Here is a 23,455-nt window from a genome sequence, read left to right as displayed (position 1 = left end):
GTCACTATTAAACAACTTTTCGTAGCACAATATTGATACCATTTGTTAAAAAATATTTAAATAGATGTTGAAATGTGAGGTTCATAAGGCAGATAATCATGTCATTATAAAGTACAGTGTTTTCATTTTACATTTTATATTATTATACGAAAGAGCAGCCATACAGCTATGGTAACAGTGACATTTTTGTTTGCAAATTGCAAAATGCCAGGATCATCATATATGTGATTTTTTTTCCAGGGAAAACTTAACAGAAACAACAACAGAGCAATTTACTCATGCACACTTTACAAATGTGCGGTCTTCTACTGAAATGCATTGACCCGAAATACGCTGATCATCTTAAATTATCTAAAAATGGAAGGTATATTTCCATTAGGACGAGTTACGCAGACGCACTCCGGTTCTCTCTCATTGTCAGTGCCGTTTGTGCAAGGCGGACAGGATATGGAAACGGGAGCGGCCATGACACCCCTCTCGCCCTCTCTAATCCGGGGAGGGAAAACAATGCAGAGAAACGGCTGAAGCCGCAGGGAGGCGATGCCCCCCCCTCGGCCTCCCAGGGACTCCTGAGAGAGCAGGCCTCTCGTTCATCTCCCCGAGCACCATTTATAATCAGCCAGTCTTTCTGACGCGGCCTGTTACTGAGAGGCACGCGATAAGGTATCGGCCAGCCCCATCTCATCTTGTTGACTGTTACATATATTGCGCAGATAAGAATAAAATGGGATGGCTGAAAACTATGACACATACAAATAACCCGCCGCGCTGTTCTGTGCCGTTGTTTTGGGCTGTACTTGTGGCCGCACTAAATCCTTGCATGCTCCTAGCTCTAGGAGAGCAGAGAGATGCTCCAGCCGGGAGGGGCTTACCTGTCTCCATGCTGCGGCTGCGGACCCAGGGGCCAGAGGTCCAGCCTCCCTCTCCAGATGCCATCACCCTGTACAGGTATTCTGGGAAGGGGGGGGGGGGGGGGCAGACACTTCAGCACTGTGGTATTCCTTTCCCTATGCAGATTTGCATTATTTCCTGCTTATTCAAGGCCAGGGGCAGCTGCCTGTAGCAGAAAAGTGACCTACAATTATGCAGATGGATGCGCAGACCCTGCGACATCACGGCCGACAGCGATCTCACAGCTCACGCCACCGACTGATATGTTAATTAGAAAGCTGAATTCGAGTTCTGCCGGTGCCGGTCACGGGAGGCAACGAAAGACGGCAGACATTACTTGTTCGCACAAAAGCGAGGCAGAGAACCTGCGGGGCCGTGCGGTGTGCGGTTCTCTCGGCGCGCTGATGAGGGGGACATTAGCGGCTGGCGAGAGTGTGACAGGTCTGTAGCCCTGCTGTCACGGAGCTGTCTGAGTTCGGCTCTTTGATTACTGTGTCTGATCTGCTTGGCTTCTGACGTTGCGGAATTAGAAGAGTCACTGTCAAACGAGTCACGCGTCTACACGGCGTGACATATGTACTGAACTGTGTCAGAGCCCTGCGGTTTAAAGGTGTTGATTTTGTAGTCACATCCAGCTGCCCCCACACGGTCTGACCCTCGTGACCCCTGCTGACCCCACGCAATCGGCAGCGTGCTGTCGTACCGGAGAAGGGCTGCACGCCGCTGTCCTCCGCTCTCCTGTCCCGGCCTGTGTACACCAGGATGGAGTCGTTTCCCCTGCAGTTAACGGCGCTGTCGGCTGACAGGCATCCATCCAGATTGACTCTGACAGCGCGGCTGGACGCAGCCGCCAGGTCCACCGCAGCCCCCTGCGTCAGTCTAACATCCCTGATACAGCCACCGAACCCTGCCGAGCGGGAGAGAGGAAGAGTCACACTACAGCCCTCAGGCCCTCCTCTCTCCTCCTCCTCCTCCTCTCCTCCCTTTCCCTCCAGTGAGAGAGACTGTAGGAGGGGAGACAGAGCCAGTGAAATCCACACAGCGAAAGCCTTATCATTACACTTCTGTTGTGTTATCCATATTATTTTAACTGCCAAAATTCAAAAACACTGTCAAATTCATAAAATGTGAAGCATGAAAAACTACGTATAAATGCAACCAGAAAGAAATAATACAGAGTAAAGTGGGTTAACAACCTTCCTGCATGTAACAGCAAACTGCATGTGATTCATATGTTTTTCACTGCACTCACATTTCCTGGAAACACTACAGGAATCAAGATGTAATTATACACATCAACAATCTAAACTTTAATGGTTGGGTAGATTAGCATAGTTCAGGGTGAACCAAAGTTTTCTGTAAATGAATCAGTTTTGTGTCAAAACAACCTGCACAGCAGTGCTACTTAAACACACCAGTACAAACTTTTCTATATTTTGTTATAATATTAATAATATTACATACAATACCTGCTCAAATAGCTAGTCTCTGAATAAATCACCTGGAACTGGGCTGTGCAGCAGGCATGGAAGTTTAATAGACTTACGTGCAAAACTATGGCAATAACAAAAGTAACAACTTACCAAAACTGTAAGCTGTAGGTTTATAAAAATATAAGCTTTTCAGGTTGTCAAGAAAACCCTCAGAACCAAATACCTGTGCTGTTCACTATTTTTTTTCCTGCTCACAAGAGAGGTCCTCCAGTCTGAACAGCGTAGTAGCCAGAGTTCATTTATTGAAAAGGATGGAGGGCGAAGGAATCGATCCATCAATCAGACAGCCGCCTTACCATGCAGCAGGCTTAGACCGGAGAGGTCTCCTCTGGCCAGGCCAGCCGGGACACCCCCGAGGTAGAGGGCCGAGCTGACCCTCAGTGACCCCCCCACCACTCCGGGCTGCTGCTCGGACGCCGCGTTCATGGTGGCGGCGGCCAGAACGCCCCTTTTGAGCAGTGAGACTCGATTCCAGCCCCCGTCGCAATAGGACAGCCCGACCCAAAGGCTGACCTGGGTCAGGTGACCCCCCCAGTGCAATGCCCAGGTGAGTATCCCTCCCTCCAGCTCCGCCTGCAACGAGACATGACAGGCTAAGGCAGGGGGGATGAGCTGGCATCACATGGATATTGTGCATGTTTTTCTTTGTTATCACTGACAAATAATCATGATACCCTTTTGCTTTATGATTATAATTCAAATTTAATTTTACTGTAACATGTATTTTGAATGTGTTCACTCTACTACCCTATATTTAACCCTCATTTGTCTGCTTGTACAAAGTAATCTTGTGATATGGGGTGTTTTTTTCCCCGGTTTTAAATACACATTAAGGATAAACAGTTCTTGACTACATCATTTCTTCCCCTTCATTGCAGCTCAGCTTTGCTAGTTGTCAGTTGTACATTAAGCCTGTCTCAGCACCCTCTGCAGCCACACAGGAGTGCTGGAGTATTCTTCACATAACTAATTCCAAAATGCGCTGCAAGTAGCAAACAGCAAACTGACATCAACCGGCATGCACCAGGCAAGCTGGCAGCAGGGGCAGAAGAGCACCATGATGAGGAACCCTGGGACATGAACCCACCCCAGCCTGGCAGAACATAGCCACTCATCTTCCATATATTCCACTCATCTTCCATATACTCCTCTAATCTTCCATATATTCCACTCATCTTCCATATATTCCACTCATCTTCCATATACTCCACTCATCTTCCATATACTCCTCTCATCTTCCATATACTCCTCTCATCTTCCATATACTCCTCTCATCTTCCATATACTCCTCATCTTCCATATACTCCTCATCTTCCATATACTCCTCATCTTCCATATACTCCTCTCATCTTCCATATATTCCACTCATCTTCCATATATTCCTCTCATCTTCCATATATTCCTCTCATCTTCCATTGCTGTGGATTTTCAGTCACCGCTGACTAATGACACAACCCAGACTCAGATGTGCAGTTTTGAGCTGTAGATCTTAGCCTTGACAAATCAACTAAATCTAACATGCTTATTGCTGTAGTATAAACAGTATTATGTGTTTGTACACACCGGTGCAACTGGTTCTTTGCTTTGTCTGCTGGTCTCACGTACTCACCATGAGGTAGTCATTCCCTTCTGTGTCATACGCAAACAGCAGCAGTGCGTTCAGCTGGTCTGTTCTGAAGTCGAAGGAAATCTCGAAGTTCTCTCCACCAGAGAACAAAGATGGCTGGAGTTCCAGGAATCCTGGGAAACCATACATTCACAAACGGAACAACGGCACATGCATGCTAGAAAAAATGTTGCACCAAAAGATGCCTGACCTCAATCCTAATCCAAGTGCATGAGGAAGTAAATGAATAAGACCACGCTTCATGGGGTGTCACATACGCACATACTTAAGAATGGTAGGGAAGGGTGTTATTTGGGAATGCATTTGGGAGAAACCCTGTCATCATTCTATAATAAAGTACAATAGTGGGGAGGTATGTGGTATCCACTGCCAACCCATGGCAAATTTATTTGAGGCAGCTGAGGTTGAATGTAACTCTTGCAAAATTCACAAATCACAAATTCACAAATCTCATACAATCACACAAAATCTTATTTCAGAAAAAAGCAATCTTGGATTAACATGACAACAAGAGGGGCACACCTGGTCAAAGGGAACAGCTGAGAGAAAGTGAAAGTTTCTCTTTCTAGGTCTACACCTTCAATCACATGACTCGATACCATTTTGAAGAGAAGCGCTGAGAGCAATGAGACCAAAAATATCGTTTGGGACAGCCATATATACAGTGACTCCACAGCACAACACCTACACTGCATTCAATTGCTTGGTCCCAGAAGGCCCCGATTAGAAATGAACTACCCTCGAGGCAGATCCTTGATTCACAGGGGGTCTTACCTTGTCCGAGAAAGTGCGCCCCGGCCTCCGTGTGGGCCGGACACCCCTCCCAGCTTTCATAGGCCTCCACCCTCTCCAGAGCTGTACCCCAGTCCAGCGGCGCCCATGTCTCCGAGGGACTGTCGCTCCATTTCACCAGCACGTCCCTCAGGCAGCCGGAGAAGCCCTGCCGCACCAGCCGGGCATCCCCTGGCCAATGAGGACTGATGTTAAAGGCCTGTCCACCAATGAGCTGTGTCTCTGTAGCATCAGTGCTGCAATGCTCTCCCCTACTTTTAAACTCGTCTGAATCACGGCTCATACACCGAAAGGACTGGGTAGAATTAAATTAATTTAAATCACACGAGTGCTTTCACCTAAACACCATTAACTCACAACAAATACAGCAACAACAAATAACAAATACGCCTGGCTTTCCAGTGTATGCCAACAGAGAAAAGCACTGCCGCTGTATGGGTTGGTTCATCTGCAGTCGGATGCTGAGTAAACTACCTGTATCCTCTCTGAGAAGGAGAAAATCCTCTGGAAGGCCACCAATAAAGAGGCCTGTATTCTCTCCTATAATGGTGCTTCCGCTTGTAGCCGAGGCAGAGCCTAGTCAGAAACAAAAAAAATGTGAGCATCCTGACTTAATTACCCATAATCTGTTTAAAGACATAAAAGACAAAATGAAAAGACAAACATTTATTCATTTCACAGCAAAAAAAAAAAAAAAAAAAAATCTCTTCTTAATAGGGTTTTTTGTGGTGGAGACAAACACCGCAGGAGACTTACAAAGATAAATAAATAATTACACAAAAATACCAAAGGTGAAAAATAAAATCTCTCCAAAGCAATACAGAGAATTTACACTGCAATACACACGCCCTGCCTGATGAGGGCGCCCTATGTCGGACACAACGGTATGCGGTTTCCTGAGATTCTCTAGGCCCTGTGAGACTGCCTAGACTGAACAGAGCCCGGGGACTCTCTTCGGTGGGAATGAGAGGGAACCACTGCTCAGCCCGCCAGTCTTAATTGAAATGCAAGTTCAGGAAAGGAGAAGCTCCATTGCCTAATTATTCTAATCACACAATGAATGGCAAAGATTAACCTTGATAATTCCTTTCCTTGGAATTTCCAGAAGCCGGGGTTTAGAGAAATTGACAGAACAGAAAGAGTGTGAAGCCGGCCTATGAATATGATGAATGGGCGCTCGCCGTGTTAACCATTACCTCGGTATTGATTGTCCACAATGATCGTTCCCACGGCCTGCTGTCTGGTAGCAACAACACGGTGCCACTGGTTGTCATCGTATCGCTTTCCTCCGTCGTCCTCAGGACTGATGGCCACAGCAGAGTTCTGGCATGGACACGAGCAGACACCATGGGTCCTTCTCACACATCGCAGAACTGTGGCGGTTTGCTGCCGTCAAACTCATGAGGTACAGAAGCAGCAACAGCAACCTTTACTCCGCTGGGTTAAATGCACAGGGTCATTTTAATGGGACGGAGCAGATCTTTCATTTGTGTAACAGTCTACACTGAAGGCAGCGAAGGGCTAAAATAAAATTCCTGATTTGAAACAGATATGGAAAAATTAAAACGAAGTTCTTGTTTTAATTTTGTCATGTGCAGGAATGTAAATAAATAGCGAGTAGAGCAGAGCGAATAGAGTTTGAGAAGCTGTTGTTACTTGTGGTTTAACTATGTTAGTTGTGTTTTAATGATAGAAATGAAGCAAGTGCTTGTGAATACAGGTACAGTGAGGAGAATAAATACTAACACTATGTGAAAATGGTTGTCTTCACTGCAGAGCAGGGCATTTTTAGTCTGAAGAGCAAAAAATAAACAGGGAAAAAATGTCAAACGGGTCTTTGTTTCAGACTGAGAGGATTCATGTCAGTCTCTTCAGAGCACAAGAGCATGCCTGACACAATTCCAAAAAGCTTTTCACCACAAGACCATCTGGTTGTTTTTTTCTTTTATTTATTTATTTTTTAAAGATCACTTCAATTATTTTAAGCACCATGTTGCTACAAAAAACAAAAAAATCAGGCCCATGACCCTTTCTGTAAATACTCCCCCAAGAACTGCAGAAAGCTGGTCACCTTTAATGAAATGATAGACCCTGGAACGAAAAGTCCCACAGCATTTCTTATCAAGCAGTGTCTATTTGAGTGAAAGGTTCAGATAAAAATATTCATGCCCTCTTCAGATGGTTAGATAAATAGCACTTATCCAAAGTGCTGCACCCAACACAAGGATGTCATTTGTAACACCACCTTGTGCAACCTCAGGGTGAATTCAATCTCTTATAGAGTCTCAGAACTGGCCACGACATGTGCTGGGGCAATGGTGAATGAGTTTAGGCTGGAGTGCGTGTCATTGCAGAAGTAAATACAATGCGGCATCTTCAATATTAAATATTAATATGCATTTACAGATTTATTAACTGTTCACATGGTACTAAACCATTACCGAGTTTTAAATATTTTATTCATTCATAGATACTATTTTATCTTGTCGTTTTGAAAACTGTAATTTTCAAAACAGAAAGATGTACAAAAGTACAGCATGGATGTGGAAAAGCACTGAAGCAATGTGAGTACATTAATAAAGTAGGGTCAAAAGAAAGGGCCTTTACATGAGCATCCAAAAAATACATAGATAAATAATTCAACAAGGCTATACAATTACTTAATTAATTAAAAATAACAGAAATGATTTACAGGATTCGATATGAAATGCTGTATAGTGTGTGTAAGTAATTGATCCCTATCATAAAATTAGCCAAATTTTAATTTTTGACAAGGCACGTTGCCCAATCACACCTTTGCCAAAGCCATGATGTCCAGCTCCTCTCCCGTCCTGTGTCACGGGTTTGCAGTGTGTGTTTCTGTCCTGAACAGGGCTCTTTCGCGTTGGCCGCCCGCAGCAGTGACAGACAGAGCCCGGCGCGCTGTGTTTACGGGCTGCACTCAGCACGTGAAAAGCAGGGGGCTGGAGCGAGAGGCAGCAGGAGCTCTCCACGGTGCCGATTTAAGTAATCGCTCCTCGCCGCCCCCTGGGTTCAAACTGTGCACTGCAGCCACTGATACTCAGTGCACTGTACCCAGCAATAAGGAGAGCATTTGGAACGCGGCATCATTTCTGACAGCCTTTACAGTAACTAAATATCCTTTCATGAGACAGCGTTTAATAAAATGCTAATTAATTTCATCATTAGAAAGGGTGTGTGGGGAAGCATACCAGTTTCCTGTGTCACGCCCAATTAACAGCCCATGGTAGTAATCCCATTAGAATTGTTGAATTCACTAATGGGGGAACTAATGGGCATGCTACCAGGGGACATTAATTGGGCATGACACCACTTTTAGTTTTAATTATCAAACTACCCTAACAAAATTGTATTTGTAAATGTGAAACTGGTGAAATTTGGCATTGCGTTATTGGTTGGGAGAGGGCTGATATTCTTAAGGACACTTGTAATCAAACATCCTCCATGATTGCTTTCATTGCCAGAGCAATCGACTTACTCCTCCACACAAACGCGGTGCTGTGTCTTAATTAGGATTCCATTGGTATTCTCGGTGAATGTCTGTGGGTAACAAGTTAATTGGACTCCAATTCAAACGGCGCTGTACTTTCAAAGTTTTTCTACCAAAAAAGACCATGTAGTGAGTCTGTGAAATAAAAAAAGTCTTACCACAACAGCGTTGTGGAAAAAGGATGGAATCAGTGATGAACAGTTAACTAATCCAGCTGTTCTTGTTTATCCTTGTATCCATACTGTGATTCTCAGATGATTGTTATTGATTGTGCAATGAGTATTAGTGAATTTTAAATCATTTCAACCACCAACAATGTGTAGCAGCCACCATTTTCCTGAGTTTGGCCAGGACAGAGTGAAAGGGAACCCTCCCGCTCTTTCTGATGAGCACCTTTAATAACCACAGCGATTCAGAGCCTATTTTTAATTCCTCTAAAGACAGTGTCTCCTACAGCTCAGTGTCCCTGTCACTCTACTAGGTTATTGGTTTTTCTGCTTGGTCCAAAGGGAAAACTGCCCTTACTGGACCACCAACACCACATTCAGTAACAACCTGGTCTTCATGCTAAATCCCCCTGCCAACTGACCAAGCCACCATCAACCACTAACCCCAATTAGATTCAGCCATCAGGCAGGAAAAGGTTGCACAGGCGGTGTGACTACCGCCTACAGCAAAGTATGACCGCTGGCTAATTTTAAATGTAGTTTATTGAGTGTGAGAAACCGTGGGGGCAAAGTGCGCTTGAAGGCCGATACCTGGGGATCGAAGAGGAAGAAAGGACGGCCGTTGTGCATCTGCAGCGCCACATACTCCTCCTGGTCGCCCGCGGAAACGGCACACAGGATCAGCCCCTCCCCCGCTCTCGTGCGGAAGGTCAGCTCCAGGCCTGGGCGGAGAGGTACACGCGCACGCTTTCAATACGAGTTAGACAAAGAAAACGGCGCACCGTAACCAGAAATGGATAACAGAAGAGGGTGTGTACATCAGGTGTGCTTACCTTTTCACTGATCATAAACGTAGGATTAGTCAGTTTAGCTTTAATGTAATTAACAGACAGGGGCGGAGAGGAAGAAAAAAATACAAAGAACTGAAGAATTATTTAAAAATACCTTCCAACTGCGTTTCGTTTTGAGCTTAGATCAAAAATAATCTGCAAAGAGGGAGAGGTGAATTAAAAACTACATTAGCGAAGCAATCTGTCAAATTATGTAGAAAGTTAAGGGGATGCTTTTAAGTAACGAGACATGTGAAAACAAAAAAGTGAGAGGAGAGCTCTGGAACTGCCTTATCATTGCGAGGATGTTCCCAGGGATACTGGGGGAAACCTGTCCCAGTGGTGCCTCTCTTTTAACTGGAGAGCTTCCTTACATCCTGTCTAAATCTACTCTTACAAAGTTCCCATGTATGCCCTCAAGTTCAATCAAAAAACCAACTTTGAAGTAATACTTATACTTATTCTGTTTAACATCCTGAAGACTCCAATTAGATCCCCACTCGAATGCTGTCCGCTTCGGTTAAAGAGATTTCGTGCTTTTAATCTATCGTCATAACTCTAGCCTTCTAAACCATGTTTAAGACCAGCTGACCTTCCTTAGGACTTCTGTTAGGCATCTATATCCTTCTGTGTGCTCTGGAGCCCAAAAAACCAGATATACTCAACACACCACCTGAATTTTCAACTCTGACGCTCCAGTGCTTAAGACCTTAGTCCATGTGGGAATTGAAAACACCATTGGGGGCAATCTGCTGAGCCCAAATAATTAGACAATAGTAGAAAAACAGATAATCATTCATATTGTTTCAATAATACTAACAGAAGACAGCAAACCATCTTGCTCATTATATGGCAGAGAAATAGACTCCTGTAAAATAAAACTGTAATTTTCTTGGTAAGCTATCCTTGGTAAGCTATCCTCACAGAACGGCTAATCATTTTGTTCTTACAGTATATCAGTTGCACAGTATCAGGCTTTGTATGAAAACAGCCTTTTCTGCAGCTATAATGCAGATACATGCAGGTAGATAAAGGTTACAAAGCTGAATAAGGTCACCAGTCCCAATTCTGGGGTCCATCCAAATAATAATTCCACTTCTTTTCAAACACTACAGTTGTTGAGATGACGTGAGTTGAGGTCAAACAAAAAAGTTAACAAAACACTCAACAAAAAAACTCCTTTTTAACGGCAGTTCCGATAGTTCATCCATAAAGAATAAATAAAAAAATAATCAAAATTAAAAAAATGAAACAAGGCCCTGTTTTGTCTAACACTAGCATAAGATAGATTTGGGTTTTCATTCCTTTTTTGTAAGTATATTATATCCAGCATAAGTAAAACAAACAGCACTGTTTGGCTTTAATCTGCTTAGTGCATAACCTGAATAACTTCAGTCATGTTAGCATTATTGCAGCATTAATCAAGCTGTTGCGTATTAATGAGTTTTCAGGAAATGCTAATTACTGTCATAGATTCTGCAGCACCCCATTAAATATACAAATTACAGAATTAAAGAGCCAGAGCTTTTCATGATTAATCTTTAAATGGGGAAAAACTAATGATGTCTGTACAAAGTTTCCCTCTACTTTCCACTGACTGAAACCATTTGACAATCAATCAAATTAATTAAGGAAAATAATTTGTATCATTTAACATTTTTAGCCATAATAGCGGCAAGTCTTGGAATATTGTTTCCCTGTTTCTGCCCATTTAGTTTTTATTTTAATTTTCAATGGCCATGAATACTGAGAGCAGGCAGCTTCAGAAACAAAGCCACTGACAATGAGGTAAAGACAAAAGGATAAAGACCTAACAGAGTAAGAAGCCTTTAGACTCCTTACTGACGGACATTCCCTCTGCTGTAATAAAACAAACATTTTGCATAAATGTGGAATATAAACATTGGTTTCCAATAGTTCTTAGTTAAGAACATTGGAGAAAAAAATTAGAGCATCCAACTCATTTTCTAAATATTGATGTCTGCATCTCTCTTTATATTTGAATATTCTCCTCTGCCTACAATTGCAAAGCCTTTAGTCATGAAAACAATGGTCATACGTTTCTTGCAGCCTTGCATTTTGTCGTACATTGCACCACATTTTGCGTTTTATTTGCAGTTTTGAAAAAAGGCTGCTGAGCACTGCCAAACAGTGATTCACCAATGCAGTGGGGTCAATTCATTTGGACCATGCACACCATTATCCTTTGACCTTTGTCATGGTGCAGATGTCTTGTGAGCTCCTGCTACAGTCATTTACTGTAGAAGCTTGTCTGTAAAGTAAAGGTCTTCTCTCAGAAGGAAAAAAAAAAAACATACATTTTTGTACAGTCAATAAAAAAGCACTCAACAATTTTCCGTGAAATACCACACACAGAAGAGATTCTTTGGTAGTTCATCAAACATACACCATGTAACGTAATTTGATAAGGAGAGGCCACATAATAACTTTCCTGCATAAGGCTGGTGCTGTCTAAGAGGCCTGAGTTTGTGGAAAGTGTAAATCATATTCCAAGGGTATTAGATTGGTGAAACAGAGCTGACAGATGTGTGGCGTTTGTTCTGGTTTGTTCTTCCCCTCCTTCATTAGTTGGTACCCATTTATAATCGCACCAAGCCCAAGGACGAGCTCTCCAACTGACTGGGCCCATTGATCAATTAGGGCAGAGCTGAACTCAACTTAGGGCTTGATTTATAAAGATTTATCCGTTTGTCATTATTTAAGGAAAACTGGAAATTGCAGTGCTAAATGTTAATAGAGTTAGGGGGGAAAATGGCCATTCATTTCCTGAAATTGCAAGGTCAGAAAGGGTTAGCCATTTATATGCACACTTCTCAAAAGGCAATTTAATGTTCCTCACTTCCAAGAGAGGATGTACTAATTGTCTGTTTAATGTAAACAGTGCATGGTCTGATTTCCCTAGTATTTCAGAATCTTGGTAAAACAAAAGAACCGTGTATAAGTGTTCTGTTGTGCGCTGTTATCGGTCACTACGCAGTATGCAGTTCACCACAATCTATGCGATTATGTGGTATGCACAGTTACTGCTACACTTGAGCTCACGTAAGGTTTGAAGTTACGCAGTGCGGTAATTTGCAACACCAGTCATCCTCCCAAAACTAGGATGGCTTCTAGGATGACGGCATAGATTTTACACAATTAAAGGTGTATTCCTGATAATAAAAAAAAAAAATGACTGCAAGATATCCCAAACTACAGAAAATCAATTAAAAGGGACATGGTGCCATTACATTACCTATGCCACGAAAATGCTTTCCAAAACGCACCGCTACTCTAAATGATGCTGTACCGCATGTGACTCCATTTTATGCAAATTGTGCTCACTGCTCAGCAGGTCAGCAGGGCGCATTGCTGAGATCTGATCACTGATGATTATTAACCAGATTCATACTTGGATACATTACTTTACATTAACCTTATGCTATATCCAGCACTGCTAGTAAATTCCATGCAAGGACTCCAAAACATAATATTCAGTCAGTTTTTGTATTTATCAAAAGTTATGCCTTTCTCACTATGCACACTGGAAGCTAGCAACCCAAAAAGGGCAAAAAGGAGGAGCACATGCGAATGCAGCCTTCAATGTATTGCAGGGATATTCAATTTTAGCCTGATTCTGCTTAAACGATGGAGACAGGTCAGCACACCAAATATCCCTGAACAAAGAATCTAAAGAAAGAAAAAATCTTCTGCCTCCTCTGTAACTTTGGCCGGTTGTAACGTGGCAGAGGCCAGAGGCAGATCAAAGAGGGTTTTGGCCGTACAGGAAAACAAAAGCCTAGGTTCCTGAGTGTCTCGGACCCAGATCTGAGTCTGAGCTGTGTCACTTGCTTACAATGACAGAAGATTCAGTGTGAAAAACAGTTCGCTGCTGTGAGGTGTATTGGAGCATTCCACTCGCCTCAGAGATAGTGTTTATGTGCGACTGCAGAGGGTCCTATAGTGGGCTCAGATAAACACACAACCGCAAATTCCAATGTCAAATTCTAAATCAAAAAATGCAAAACAAAACAACCAACCACAAAAACCGCTTTCATCCACTAAAGACGTCCGTTTCATGGAAAACACAATAATGTCCATTTGTGTTCTAAGGGAAATATAAAACTTAAAAAAATAAAATTTCAAAATGGGAAGTGGCTACATTTATGTTACTTCTCACAAAATTACATGACATCTGGCAGGAAAAAGAGAAGCGTTTCCATAATCCAATCCTAGAGGAGTCATAACGTATGAGCATGACCCGGGTGCTGCATACAGAATACTGTAGGTAGCATTTAGTGCTACTTTCATTTATGATGATTTTCTCCATATTTTAAACCCATAGTATAACTACTATACCTTGTTTCCCGTTGATCCAACTCTGTGGGGACTTATCTTTGAGTGATAAGTATCTAGATGCAATCTGACGTAATTAAATAGTTATTTTGAATATCAAGCCTGAAGCACATTTATGCAAGTTTGCTTTTTCTGAAGAGCAGTGAGCAAGCGCAATTTACAGTGAGAGAGGACAGAGAGCTGTCAAACACAGGGGTTTTTTTGAGAGAAGAGAGGAAAGTGATGTGATCAAGTGATAAATCTGAGAAATGTCTAAAAAGAAAAGGCCGAATACAAAGGAAGCACTTCGTATTAAGTGCAACGTTTGCTTCTGGTGATGAAGATGAGGGGTTTTGGAGGAGAGGGAATTGTATTTAACATTTATACATTTAGACAGAAAAATCAACTGATGCTTCTGAACAAGCACTAAAGGAACTAATAGTATTTGGGACATGCCTCTGATTTCTGGAGAAACTAATCTCGCTGGGATTCATTTTTATCATACTACAGCGTAATACTAGGACAACATAAAAACAATATATGTTCCTTTTGGCATGATTGGGGTAACCTTCGATTTACAGGTTTTAGATAAGCACAGTTATTAGCAAGCCGGATCCATCTCCTGGGGCATTTTTGAGGGAACATCATTTGTTTACCAACATTTTATTCCTGTATTTTTGTTGCTGAAAGTTTAGGTCTGCAGCAGACACCGTTGCAGTGCACCAACCGCTAGTTTGTATGGCTCATTCATTTAAACTGAACTTCAGTTAAATTCATTTAAACTAAAAATTCATTTAAATTTCGGCATGCTGTTGTTTTGTCACACACAGTTTGCCAGTGGTGCGCTTTGGGATTAAAAGTCAAAAAAGTAAAATCACCATAAATACGTCACTCAAAATAAAGGGTGGGGTGTCCGGCGGTTAGCCTGAGGGGCGTAAAATGACAGCGCACCTGTAAAGTAGGTGTTGACAGGGAGTGCCGTGCTGGGGAGCCTGTAGTACCCGTGCCCTGGGAAGCGGGTTCCTCGCAGGACGGGGGCGAGGGGGTCAGAGAGAGACGCGTCTGTCCGCTCCACCTGGTACAGAGGGGGTGGCCCGTTCAGCTCTCGCGGAGGGTCCCAGGACACCTCCATCACTGTCTGACTCAATCCCTTTAATTTAGGGGAACTTAATCCTTCTGGAGCTGGCAAGGAAAAGAGGAATAGAGACAAGAATAGTAAGAAGAGGAAAAAAAAACTCCACTACATTTATAGTCATTCCACAGATACAGGCGTGCTGGCGTAATGATCTAATTGGTTTTCTCATACACAGTGAGTGGGAGTAAATTACCTGGGCCTGACACATCCTGTGTGCATTTAGTCCATTCAGTGAGTGAGGCCATCTCCAGGAAGAGAACTAATAAAACCTTAAAATGGGATATGGACGTGTTGTCTTTGCAGGCCTATCTGTGCATACACGCTATAAATTACTCTCAATCAATATTACTTCAGTCTATATAATTGAAACTCTGATATAATTTTAACTTCTCCCTAGCTGATTTAATAGGATTTATGTGAAATCTGTGAACATTTTTTTTTCTTATGAAACACAAGTAGGGAAAAAAGTAAGTTCTGCTAAATGAGCAGTCTTACTGCCAAACGAGTGCTGAGGGAATTCTCATTTTACAAATAGTCTGATGATCTTATTTTCCCTTTTTTTCCCCCCCTTGTGATTCAAAGACTGGTGACAGGAAGAGTGACCTGCTAATGAGCTAATTGGCTGGGGTAGAGAGCCACATCAATATGAGGGCAGAGATACCAGCTGACAACATGTCCACTTATTCGTGAGGCTAAATAAATTGAAATCGTTTAGCAATTATCTCTTATGTGTGTGTCTCTTATGCCACTCCACTGACACTGTTGACGACCGAGTTCTCAAATGAAAGGAGGTGGTCATATACATCTGTTCCTATTTTCCTTTCTTTACAATGGCATGCAGTACTGTTATCCATTTATGGCATGCAGAAAAAAAAAAAACATTTAATTCATATAATAATATAATCGCATCAGCTGTAATAATATCTGTCCTTGCATCTCTGTGCTGACATGTGTAGCAGTCTGTTAGCCCTACGCTGGATTGAGATTTGAACAAAGAAAGATCATACATCTGATGATGTTTTGACAACAAGGTTAACAGTCTAACCAAAAGGTTAATGCTGCCTTCTACATGTTAATGAAGGAGCAGTCGGCCAGCCATGGCTGGGAGCTAAATCACAGAGAAAAGCCCAGGAAAAATTATGACCCAACGTGTTTACAGTTTTGATGTTTTTTTTTTTTGTTCCAGCCTTTATACAGCCTGACATTTTAATGCCCTGTCAGCTTTCAGCCCTTTTACATATGCTGTAATACTTATTTCTGTAACAGGAAAAGTATTGATTTCTGTATAATTGCCTGACCCTCTCAGAAATAAACATGCATACCCTGATTAGCCTGCAAGCCGGACACACCTGTATGTCCACCTTTATGGCTGTAGTATACTGTACACACATCCTTACATTGTACCCTTATTTACAATGAGAGTATACATCAAATAGCTACATGTTTCAGTGATATTACTTTGATTTACAAAAACAGGGTAACAAGCATTCAAGAATGGTGTGCACTTTACATGTAAATGTGTGACGATAAAAAAGTCCAACCATGTGGATAAACATGCAAACTTTCAAACTATCAAAATTAATCCTAAAGAAACATCTCTTTCAGTAAGTGATGTCTATTAAAGGTCTATTAAAATCATCTTGTTTTTCTTTTCCAGAGTTGTATATATGTTTCCCCCAAAAATCAAAGTCCCACAGCACATTCCATATTGATATGAAAATTATATGATAAAATTTCAGTAAACATAATATGACCATGCTGACTGAATTCACAATATACAGTCGAATTAAACAAACACATACTACTACAGTGCGTTCTATGATAGTATTCACTACTTTGTCTTCAGCAATAAACCGCTATTCAGGAAAGGATAAGTTGTGCTGAAATTGCAATTTGGTTATAGGCTTACGCAAAACACAAGAGAGCCACATCCTTTAAGCATATGCCAGGCATTACAGGTAAATGACTGCTTACTCTCACAAACTATCAATAACCCATTTTAAAATACTACTCAGAAAGTTGTTTAAATAAATCAGCAATACCCTCATTCTCATCTGCCTGCAGACCCAGAGGGCTCCAGAATCATGAACGCAGGAAAACAAAATTATTTTCCAAACAATAATCATTAGGCAGCCTATTACTTGGGGTAACTTTAAAAAACACGCCTTTCATTTCAGTTCCATTGTATTTGCAGGAATATGACATAATTTAATTCTGAAAAAAATTGGAAAACAGATGCCGCCTTTTCCCTTTGAACAGATGGTAATTCTGTCTAATGGCGCATCGATATAATAGTAATGTGTACTGTGTATACAAACAGTCATAAAAGCTAGGTAAGGATCAAACAGATTGCAATCATCAGCATTAAATCCTGGCCGAGGTCTAGGAAAACAAGGCTAATGGCATGCACAGACTTGCAGGGACTCACCTGCTTGGAGGGAGATTGAATCAGGTAACAATTAGCATGTTGTGCTTGTTTGTCTGTTTGTTACGGCGGATATGGCGTTTTTTAAAGGCACAGAATAAAACAGGATTTACTGCACAGCTTGGGGAACCGTGGGGACTCCAGCCTTTTGAGTACACAGTAAATGATCTCCTCTGGGCCTTCTTGATGAGAACATAATTTTTTTTAAACACCACATAATGCCAAAAAGTTTTGCTTCAGATGAAGAAAAAAAAATCTGTTTACCTTTAAAGCACCAAAACAGAGATACCAGACCTATTCACAATAACTGTGCATTGTATTTTAACTGTAAATGTGTCAGTTCAACCCGCAAATATGAATTATGACAACCGTGAATATTCTCAAGCATACACATTGTGACCCTCTTAAAATCCAAAGTGAACTGTAGCTGATGTGGGCACTGTGTGGACTGATTCCAGGGTGTCAGTCAGTGGATGGGCAGATATGCTGCACAGTCATGAAAAGTTCACAGAACAGCATTTAGCTAACAATATCCTTCAAAAGCACCTTCCAACCGAGGCAACTTTGACTGACTGTTTACAATGTTTCCACCAAGTATGGTATAGCTGTTTAAATCGGTTATTTCAAACTATATGCCGAAAGGGCAACAAAGATATGATTTATTACTCTTAAGGTACAACGAGTTTTATTTCCCTGTGATATTAAATGAGTACATTCAACACTGAAAACTGTGGCATGTGTTTCTGAAAAAGAATTAAAAAATGACACCCACTGCATTGTAATAATTACTCAGGTTCATCTGTGTGCTATGTGGAAAAAAAGGATTAAACAAGTAAAATATGCAGTTTATTGTTTATTTAAGGATCTGTCTTCAACGAAGGAAATACAACTTTGCAACCATATGGATGAGGCAATGACACCCCAACCATTTTAAGATGCAACATATTGAAGTGACCATATGTTAGGGCACTTCAGACTGGCTGAGTGATTCATGCCCATCACATTCCAGTGTATCAATTAAAGCTTCTTGAAGTCTGCATGATTTGTGCCTCTGTTATTAAACCCTGCTAATTCATCCTACTTACATATTCGTTATAAATCTCCGGGAGTGCTCCGTGATTCATGGCAATCGGGGAGTACGCTGCAGCACATTTTTCTCCTTGTAATTAACAGTAAATTGTTTTTACTGCCACGCAATGAATTTCCTTCTTACGCCACAAATGAAGTACTGAGCGTGAACAGGCCTGACTGAAGGACTGCTAAAACCCATCGGGCAATTATATAAAAAAATAAATAACATCCAAAAAAAAAAAAAATAAAAAGGGAAACAGGAAACCCACGGCACATCCAAACAGCACTCTGTACCTGCTGAAATTGTGAACACCTGCAGGTCCCAGGGATGAAATGAGATAAAATATGGTGATTAATATAAAAAAAAAAGTGTGAAAAAGTATGAGGATGGCAGGAATGTAAAAGTCCCAAAGGCGGCCAGATGAGACCGCTTTTCACGTGTTTGCATACTTTGTGCGAAAATAGGCAGATTTGATTCTGTGCTGGAAAAACATTGAGGCCAGCTTGCTCTGTAAGTTGAAATGAAATGGAATCAGACGTAACAGGGTTTGCTTTGCTCTACAATCAGAGTGTGCCACAATATGAGTATACAGCATGCATGATTTCAGTGTACAATTCCTTGACAATGCTTTCTTTGCTATAAAATCTTTTCAATTCACCTAACAAGTTATTTTTCCAGTTGTTTTTTGCATGCTAAAGATCCAGCACTGTTTTTGGAGATATAGTTTTCTGAAGGCAACTGCACTGTGCTACCAACCGTGTACATGTAAGTCTTTCTTTATTTTTCTTCAAAGTATCCTTAGGAATAACTACCCCCTAAAGAGTGGGGGCAATGGAATATTTGCTTCAGTTTGTTCAGCAGGTTGACACACGTCACATGTTCAGTTAGAGCTCTGGGACATCCCGTAGAATTAGTGCCTGCTTGTCACTCCCCTCTCCCTCAATAACAAGGGGGCCTTTTTAAACAAAGTCTCCCTGAGCACACCGACAGACACATTCCATTACAGCCGCTTCATTAATATTAAAATGAGAATTACCTTCAAGTCACCAATTCTATCTGGGACAAAACGCACGCCCTGGTTTAAACTGGTAGCTTGGCGTACTCGTGTTTTACACATGCTGAGTTGTGCCTGCGCGCGCACACACACAAACTCAAACGCACACGTGCACACACCCACGCACACGCCACAGGGGATTCAACAGTGCAGCTCTGGCGAATGTCAACAGTGCAACTTACAGGTGTCCGACCAGTACATGACTTTGTTGCAACTGTTTTTACAATTGATAAGGATAATTCCATTTTTCCACTTAGCTTGTAGACACTACCAACTAGTACACAGATCTTGGTTCATGAGGTAACAGTTCAATAGTTTTTTAATAGTTTTTTTATCAATGTCGCCTCTTATTACAGAATGTTTTAGGCTATAAACATGAAAACATTTTCAAGTCACCTCAGACAGACGTCTCCCAGATAAATAAATCGAATGTAAATGCTGAAGAGGTATATCTGATTCATAATTTTAATGTACAATGTGTACTTCTGTAAATGCAGGTGACAATGCTATAGGCTTTGTATTTTACTTTACATTACTCTTTTTGTAAACACTTTTGCTAAGAGGCTATAGGATGCTGGTAAGTTAACTTTCCTGGGATTAAATATTTTTATTCGACAAAGGGTCCATACATTTTAATTAATCAATAAAAGTTGATATCTCAGTTACAATCAGTAGAATTATTTTACAGATATTTCTGTGTAACGTCTTCTGTTTCTGCCAATTCTATGTGAAATTATTCAATACAATCTGACAGGTCTATCTGCATAAGACATTTCTATTCTTCCTCGAGCTGCCTTAATATGTTAAATAATAAATTGCTTTTTCAAAGGAGCAAATATTTAATTCACACTTCACCGACAGAGTGTTGACATTGTGTGCAGTGTAATTTGAACAGCATCTCCTACAAATAAACACTTTTCATGATGCTGAAAGCAAAACATATCATTCAAATGGATTAATTCATACTTCTGCTGTTTTCTTTTGAATGTTTTCTAGACAAACACTCCAGGGAATATTTAGTTGGACATACCAAGTACACACCAACCAATTGCCTTTACAAAGCTGACTGTTAAATACACTCCATCGATTTCCACCAATTTCCAACAGAACCTTACTTTTAAATGCTTCATTTTCTAAGAGGTGCCCTTAGATTTAATTAACACAACACATTATATTATTAATATTATCATGATACATTATGTGAAACTGAAAGGGAAAGCAGTAATATGAATGGCAATAAGATACACTACACTGAAATAAATGAGGCTCCAAGTGTCAGTTTAACACTATTCTAGTAAGCAGGGTATAACTTTACAGTGTATCTACAAGATTATCACATCTAAGATCTCACGATGTCAACATGCCTATAGTCATGTATAGTATCACTATAATAAATGTTAAACATTTCTGTTAACAATAGGTCTCTGTATCAAAATTCACTGTATTTTGGCCAAGCGGAAAGGACAAAATGCTACACTAAAGAAACAGAAAGTGGTCAGTTTGGAAAACTCAAACAGTCAATGGCCAGATTGTGATATTTCTTTATTAATATGTATGGTGATAATTCACAACTAGTTTAAGTAGAGCATATTTGAATTTCCAGGAAGTTCCTGTATTAATATCATTGAAAAAGTATGATAATAGTGTTTTCATTCAGTGAGGAAGTCTATCTTAGCCTTGCAGTTACATATTTTGGTTTGTGAAAATCACATAATTAAAAAAAAAGCTTGCATGTGTTCCTAGACTGACAGAGGATCCCATTAAGGCTGAGCGCTTTCTCACTTTCAGGATAGGAAGACCTGATGTAATTTTCACTGGTGACACGGCCCCTTTGAGAGAGGGGCAGAGGGACTCCTTACCGGCCGGCAGGGTGTGTCCGGAGACAGGCCGGCTCGACACGCAGCCCTGGCTGTTGCACACAGTCACTGTGAAGTTGTACGCCCGGTAGGGCTTCAGCCCGTCTACCACGTATGACCGTTCCTCTGGGGACGTGCTGTGGAGGACCTGTCAGAGAAGGACAGAGGAACACGGTCACGTTCAGAACCGCGACATGGCTGGCATGTATTTATTCAAAGCTGTGCTAGCACATGCGCTTCTCCACAGTGACTGGCAATGAAATATAATTACTGCCAGGAAGTCTTATGGAGATATACAGTAGGAAACCATATATGTTTATCACTAATACTACTGCTGTTACCGCTGCTACTACTGCTACTACAACTAATAATAATATTAAATTGTATAAATACATATTTTTAAAGGCATACTAAATAAGAAGAAAAATAAGAGGGAACTACAGCATTATCCCACCCAGAACAAAACCTATTAAGTCTAAATACAGAGATACACCTATACAGACAGGTATAACAAGGTAAGCAAGTGACACTAGCAGCGGAATCATTGCACAGGTACAGTGAGGTGTGAACCTCACACTCACAGCAGAGAGATTACACAGGCAGGCTACGGACTACACTTTATGACTTTACTCTTTTATTAAAAGGATATTTGTGGAGTCCTGATGAAAAACATTCAATACCACCCACTAATTGCATTAATTAAAAACAAAGATAAAGAAATCCAATTTGAAAAAAAAAAAAAGAAAGGACCGTTAAGGACCGAGCTCATAAAATGTCCTTTCATTATCTTCCAGAAATTAGACCTTCTAAACTAAAGAGTGATCCTGATATGGACGGAGGTTGCTGTATTAGCCATGTTTAACATTTGAGACAGAGTACCATGGTAACCCTTACAGACACTGTGCCTGGCAGATGGCACGGGTACGAACCGATAAGGGGCAATACAGTAACTAAGAGGTGATGAGAGGAACAGGTAAATAGGACACCTGAACTCCTAAAGCCTCCTGGGAAGGCCACACATGTGTAGGAATTGATGCAGCAGCCTAATAACAGCAGTGTGGCGTACTGGTAAGGAGCAGGACCGAAAGGTTGCTGGCTCAATTCCCTGCTGGGACGCTGCTGTCGTACCCTTGGGCAGTGTCTCTGGACAAGAGTGTCTGCTAAATGACAATAACGTCATGGACGAAAACTGTACTGTACTGTGCTGTGCTAAAGCACAATCTGAAGAGGTGAGTTTTTCTCCATGTCTGCCAGCACAAGGAAGTACAGACGCACAGGGGCCATTTCAGAAAGTTTTATTTAACTCAGCTGTACGTGATGCACTTTAGGATGCACTGAGGTCGACTGAAACTCTTACAGGTCGCACTGTGAGCACAGCCTGCCTCTCTGGGCCAGCTCTGCTCTGTGCTATAGCATGACATTACTATGGTCATGTGGTCTGTCACAGCACTGGGCCTTTTAGGGACTGATGGGACCCTTTTGCTTCCACAGAGTTTCTGAGTGTCTCCCAGTAGATGATATGATTTTGGTTGAGTTATGTTATGATTCAGTTTGCTCTGATTATTTACGTACTGCTGGTAATGCTTTGATCAGCTGTGTGTTATTGAGAATAAGTACAATCAGCTCAGAAACGACTGTTCTACATCTTTGCGTGCATGTGGATAGGTAGTGGATGCAGAAGGGATAGATATAGATTTATATATATATATGTATATAAATATATACAGTAGACATAGAGGGGTACAACACCTGGGTTATGACAGGAGGTGGTCTGCTCAGGGTGGATATAGAGGGTTTCAGCACCTGGGATATGACTGCAGGAGCTCTGCTCTGGGTGGATATAGAGGGGTTCAGAACCTGGGATATGACGGGAGGTGGTTTGCTTTTGAGGTGTACACAGAGGTACAGCACCTGAGATATCACAGGGGGAGCAAACTGGCTGGCGGTCTGCTCCTGGTGGATGCTGACTCTGTACTCGGTCACCACGCCTCGGGCGTCAGCGTCCCGGGGAGTCTCCCAGCTGATCTTCAGAGAGGACGAGGACAGAGGGGACACCTGCGGTGCTGGCATGTACTCCGGTGCTGCGGGACACACAAAGAGAGGGGTTCTGGGAAGGAGTCCTTCTGGCCAGTCATCCAACGCAGTGTCTACAGAGAACACATGTGTGACGAAGACACAAACCTCACAGATCTTCTCACCAGGAAGAACTGAAGCATTATTATACGTTAAATATCTTAAAATATAGAATCTGTCATGGCGGCTAACTT

General features: G+C 41.7%; 1 protein-coding gene across 1 annotated transcript in view; it reads right to left on the bottom strand.

Moving 5' to 3' along the window:
- The window catches only part of ush2a (Usher syndrome 2A (autosomal recessive, mild)), a 205,404-nt gene that overhangs the window by 132,760 nt on the left and 49,189 nt on the right, over positions 1 to 23,455 (bottom strand). The window contains exons 18-28 of the mRNA XM_036542709.1: positions 23,100 to 23,269; positions 21,192 to 21,336; positions 14,598 to 14,828; positions 9,073 to 9,203; positions 6,000 to 6,126; positions 5,278 to 5,379; positions 4,786 to 4,974; positions 3,994 to 4,124; positions 2,681 to 2,957; positions 1,595 to 1,798; positions 873 to 953 (exon numbers count right to left, since the gene is read on the bottom strand). Coding sequence (XP_036398602.1) covers positions 873 to 953; positions 1,595 to 1,798; positions 2,681 to 2,957; positions 3,994 to 4,124; positions 4,786 to 4,974; positions 5,278 to 5,379; positions 6,000 to 6,126; positions 9,073 to 9,203; positions 14,598 to 14,828; positions 21,192 to 21,336; positions 23,100 to 23,269 — 1,788 coding nt within the window. The remainder of the gene's footprint in view (positions 1 to 872; positions 954 to 1,594; positions 1,799 to 2,680; positions 2,958 to 3,993; positions 4,125 to 4,785; positions 4,975 to 5,277; positions 5,380 to 5,999; positions 6,127 to 9,072; positions 9,204 to 14,597; positions 14,829 to 21,191; positions 21,337 to 23,099; positions 23,270 to 23,455) is intronic.

The sequence above is a fragment of the Megalops cyprinoides genome, chromosome 12 (assembly GCF_013368585.1).
Source record: "Megalops cyprinoides isolate fMegCyp1 chromosome 12, fMegCyp1.pri, whole genome shotgun sequence".
Lineage (NCBI taxonomy): Eukaryota > Metazoa > Chordata > Actinopteri > Elopiformes > Megalopidae > Megalops > Megalops cyprinoides.
Note: the sequence above shows the minus strand (reverse complement) of the source record. Positions and strands in the feature narration are given on the sequence as shown.